General features: G+C 44.9%; 1 protein-coding gene and 1 long non-coding RNA gene across 2 annotated transcripts in view; both read left to right on the top strand.

Annotated features, from left to right (window-relative positions):
- Positions 1–4,064, top strand: part of fndc5b (fibronectin type III domain containing 5b) — a 5,256-nt gene extending 1,192 nt beyond the window's left edge. Inside the window, exons 2-4 of the mRNA XM_060043631.1 lie at positions 1,944–2,062; positions 3,389–3,600; positions 3,973–4,064. Of these exons, the coding sequence (XP_059899614.1) occupies positions 1,944–2,062; positions 3,389–3,600; positions 3,973–3,976 (335 nt within the window). The 3' untranslated portion in view covers positions 3,977–4,064. The remainder of the gene's footprint in view (positions 1–1,943; positions 2,063–3,388; positions 3,601–3,972) is intronic.
- LOC132451215 (uncharacterized) overlaps positions 1–5,000 on the top strand; it is an 11,088-nt gene that overhangs the window by 2,044 nt on the left and 4,044 nt on the right. The gene's annotated exons all lie outside the window — the stretch shown is intronic.

Here is a 5,000-nt window from a genome sequence, read left to right as displayed (position 1 = left end):
TTATTCTATAAAACTGTAATTCTATTGACTGTACAAACAGCCCAGCGCTGGTGTTAAGTGGGTTAGAGCCATCTGGGGGGAAAGTGCAAATCAAATTTTCCAAAAGTGGAATGGCTGCATTTTCTGTTCCTGATATGAGCGCTCAAAAGAAATGGAAAAGAGAGGCGAAACGCTGGCCGTTATTGGACGAGGAGATATACAGGCATGAGCAACCAAACCAGACACAGAATACACCAGAGACGATCATAACACGCTTAACCTAGATAGATGTGTGTGTGTGTGCGTGTGCGTGTGTGTGTGTGTTTGTGTGTTTTGATTATCACAATGCCATACTGCCTCTGCGTTGTGTTTGTATGAGTTTGATGGAGAGAGAGTCAATAGGAGAGGAAAAAAATACTTTTTCAGCATCCAACAATGCACACTTCATTTATTGTATGTTTTTTTTTTTATTATTTCCATCAATAACATCTTATGAAGCCGCACATTATGGAGCAAGATGCACTCAGAAAGCCATTCACACTGTCACCGGGTTGGACTGCTCTGCAGAGACATTGCAGACAGTGTGTTGCATTTGTTTTAACACAAATGACATTTAGATACTGAAGGTGTAAGTTTGGAGAGCTGTAAATGGAGGGAGCAAAAGTAGTGTCGTCTTTAACACACCTGTGATCGACAGGCATGATGGATCCTGGAACCAAAATGGAAGATATGCCCTGATTGGTCAAAAATAGGCCAGGAGATGTCTAATATATAAAATGCTCAGGCAGGCACACTCAACTCCAGATGGAAGTCCAAATGGGAGTTGAGTGTGCACATTACACTTACTAAAACCTGACGGGTGAGGCCATTTGTCAACAAATCAAACAAAAAACACGGCCTCTCACAGAACACACACACACACACACACACCACACACACAGCTGTCCACCCCAGTCGAAGTTGGTCCTTAGAATGTTGAGAGAACGCTGTAATCTGCACCTCTACGGGGAACCACCTTCTGTGTCTCTGCTCATTAAGATACACAATCCACACATTCTATCATCTAATGGTTTATTACTGCAGAGTTTTACCATATTACAATAGCATTACACCACCCAGAGGAAAGGAGGCAATAATCCATTACAACAGTGTGTACAAAACACTGCGGCGGTGGTATGGATATTTTCTTATTCTCCCCCGTTAACCCACCCTGTCTGACAGCACCCATGGGTGTAAAGTCCCATGCCAGGCGCTTTAAAGTGAACTATCAAACACTTTTGGGACCCAGCAGAGTAAGCGAGAGAGAGAGAGAGAGAGAGAGAGAGAGAGAGAGAGAGAGAGAGAGAGAGAGAGAGAGAGAGAGAGAGAGAGAAAGTGACCGAGAGAGAGGAGAGAGAGAGAGAGAGAGAAAGTGACCGAGAGAGAAGGCCCCTTGTGACTCACCATCAGATGTGTGTGGGAGTATGTGCGAGAGAGAGAGAGGGGAGAAATGGAAAAGTGGAGAGAAAATACAAAACAAATATAGAAATAGAGGAAGGGAGAGAAAGGGGGAGGAGAGAGAGCGAGTCATATACAGGGTTAAAAAGGGAGAAAAAATAGGTATAGGGAGAGGATAGCAGATAAAGAGGGAGGAGTGAGAGCAATAGATAGGGGAGAGAGGAAGGAAGAGAGAGAGATAGCTGCTCATTGAAGGAATCCCAGGAGACGGTGTACTGAATAAAGGGCACCGGTGCAAATGAAGTAGGACATGATTAATGTGTTTGAGAGATAATACATAAGATCGTATAAATCATATAGAAGATTACATAAAGAAGAGGGAGAAAGAGCGACCACAGGCAGAGGAGAGGCTGTGCACAGGGACATGCATAAAACCACACACAACCGGCCCTATCGCTATGGTAATAGCTATTGTGTGTGTGTGTCTCTGTGTGTGGTGTGTGTGTGTGTGTGTGTGTGTGTCTCAGACACCCTACTCTCAGCACCGCTGAATGTGACCATCAGAGACCTGGAGGGGAACTCTGCCGTGGTCACATGGGAGATCCTGGACGGAGATCCTGTCATTGGATTCTCGGTTACACAACAGGTAACGCCGGTGTGTGTGTGTGTGTGTGTGTGTGTGTGTGTGTGTGTGTGGGGGGGGGGGGGGGGGGGGGGGGGGGGGGGGGGGGGGGGTGCATGTGCAGGCACAACCACACATGCATGCAATTGCAGTGGTTCTCTGGGATCCGGCAGTCCTACTGTGTTACAGCAGCACTCCTAAAGGGAGACGGTGTTTGAGTTGTGAGGCTGTTGCAGTGGAACGGCTCCAATGAATTATCCAGATGAGTATTTGTGTGGTTGAGTTATAACGGTGAAGTCAAAAGGGTTCAATTACGGCACATCCGTTTTTATTAGCCCCTCATTTCACCAGGTGAGTGACAGGGGAGAGAGAGCGAGAGCGAGAGCGAGAGCGAGAGAGAGAATTATAAACATCAGTAGCATTCAGCATAGGAGTAAAAACAGTAAAGTCGGATAAATGTTGTTGTGTTCATTAGCACCTGATGCTATACTATTATAGTCTATAAATTATTTGATTCAATACAAAATTGCTTTTGTCTGGGACATTTCCCATAGCTACCAGATTATTTATTTGGCATCAATATTTGGATTTAAAATCCCCTGGGCAACGCCCTTTGCTATTCTAAGATAATAATGTTTTATGCTCCATAACATTAATATCTATCCATTTATATAACAGTTGCTGCATATTGATTAAAAAAACAAACCCATGGTAAATAATCCAACTGAGGTTCATTACATTTAAGTAAATGGAAATGTAGACATACTTAACTGAAAATATGTAAACATCCAAACTAGGTATTAGGACAAAGTTTCTCATGATGATTAATCTTAATCCCCAGAATATTTATATAGCAATAAACACTTCATTATCAATCTAAAACAATAGTAGTCCGATTTTAGATGAATAATCTAAAGTCTGATAGAAGTCTAACTAAAATCTGGGTTTTTCAAATTTGGACCTAACCAATCATGTTCAATCATGTTCTTAACCAATCTCGGCCGGCCCTCGTCAACTTTTCCCAGTAGCTTCAACCTCCGGTCCGGACGAAAGCATCAATCAAAACTGGTCTGCGAATGTTTCAAATCCACTTCGTGTGTAGACCTCAACTGTATGAATACACTTAAAATCTCCTTGTGAAAGCACCATGCACCCGTGCAAATTAGTTTCCTCTTTATTAGACAATATGCTAAACGCTACCACAGGAAACAAGGCGTAACTTCGCCCCTTTTGGAGTGCCTTCCTCCCCCCCAGGAGTTCTGCAATCACATAGTAGGACTGCTGGATCCCAGATTATGACTTCTACTCCCCCTCCTACTGCTTATCTCTCTCCGCCGGCCCCCCCTCCAGAAGAGGGACGTGCGCATGCTGAGGCTAATCCAGGAGGTGAACACCACCACGCGCTCCTGCGTGCTGTGGGACCTGGACGAGGACACCGAGTACATCGTCCACGTGCAGAGCCTCAGCGCGGAGGGCAGCAGCCCCCCCAGCGAGGCCTCGTCTTCCGGACCCCCCGGAGTCCGAGAAGATGGCCTCCAAGAGCCCGGTGAGCAGGGGAACGGGTGAGCGTGTGGACGGGTGTGACGTGAGTGAGTGACTGAAGGGTTGGAGGCGGATGAGTGGATGAATGAGTGACAGCGTGGGCGGAGGAGGTGAGGTGAGTGAGTGAGTGAGTGAGGGGAGGCGTTAGTGAGTGAGTGAGTGAGTGAGTGAGTGAGTGAGTGAGTGAGTGAGTGAGGGAGTGAGGGATTGAATGAGGGAACAGGTGGATGAATGAGTGAGGGAGTGAGTAAGCAAGTGGGTGAATGAGGTAGTAAGTGAGTGAATGACAGAGAGAGGGAGTGTACGCCTTGAAATGTAAGGACATATAAACAGCATATATAAATATACAACCATACACAACTAAATATATTTGTGTGTGTGTGTGTGTGTAGATGAGAATGGAATGGAGGGGTACGATCAGACAGCCCAGCTGAGAGCAGGAGAGCTGATCATCATCGTGGTGGTACTGGTCATGTGGGCAGGTAAACCTGACCTCACACACAGCACTGTAACATATACGTATAGATATACGTAACCTATACAGGAGAGCCAGTAGACCCTGCCCCAGAATACATTCACATTCACATTTAGGGCATTTAGCAGACACTTTTATCCAAAGTGACTTACAATATGTACAATTGTCAAGTAAGTGAAAAAATATATTGACTGTCGGTACAGTAAGGATGTTCATAGAACCAAGTGCAAAGCACCATCGCTAGCTAAACCCATTCCCCATACACAACAAAGATAGCTAGGATAAGATGCTACAACTAAGAACTATAACTAAATACGACAAGTGCCATGACATACAACATACAACAAGTAGTTAGGGGTATAAAATGGAGAACAACCTGAAAGCATTTCTAAAAGATGATGGGTTTGGTTCCCCCTCTAAATTACACAGGTGATCGCAATCAGTAATCAACATGGGGGCGAGGACAGCGAGGGCATAACAAGAGCCGCCTGGTGTTGGGAAAGATGGTTACACATAAGTAGTGTAAGAAGATGTACAGTATATGCTGTTACCTTGAAGTAGGGTTAGGGGTAGGGTTAGTGTTGTGGTTTGATAAGGGGTGAAACACAGACAGTCCTAGTTTCTGTGTAGGATTGTTCAGAGAGGATGTGAATCCGGCCAACATTACCCCTTCATTACTACACTACCCGCTTGGCACAAAGTGCCAGCGCTATGGCAGACTAGGAATGTAGGGCTGCCAAGGTTGAAACGCTACTCAACTAGCTCCACTGGTTCCACATCAAATCCCGAATCAACTACAATATACAATATATATATATAAATACTTTTTTTGCAACTACTACAAAACACAAACACACACACACGTGTGAACTCTGCTGGTAAAAATAGCATGCCCACAGGAATATATTACACCTCCACATAATGTGCCTTTTGCTACACCAATCT

Source organism: Gadus macrocephalus, chromosome 22, assembly GCF_031168955.1.
Source record: "Gadus macrocephalus chromosome 22, ASM3116895v1".
NCBI lineage: Eukaryota > Metazoa > Chordata > Actinopteri > Gadiformes > Gadidae > Gadus > Gadus macrocephalus.
Note: the sequence above shows the minus strand (reverse complement) of the source record. Positions and strands in the feature narration are given on the sequence as shown.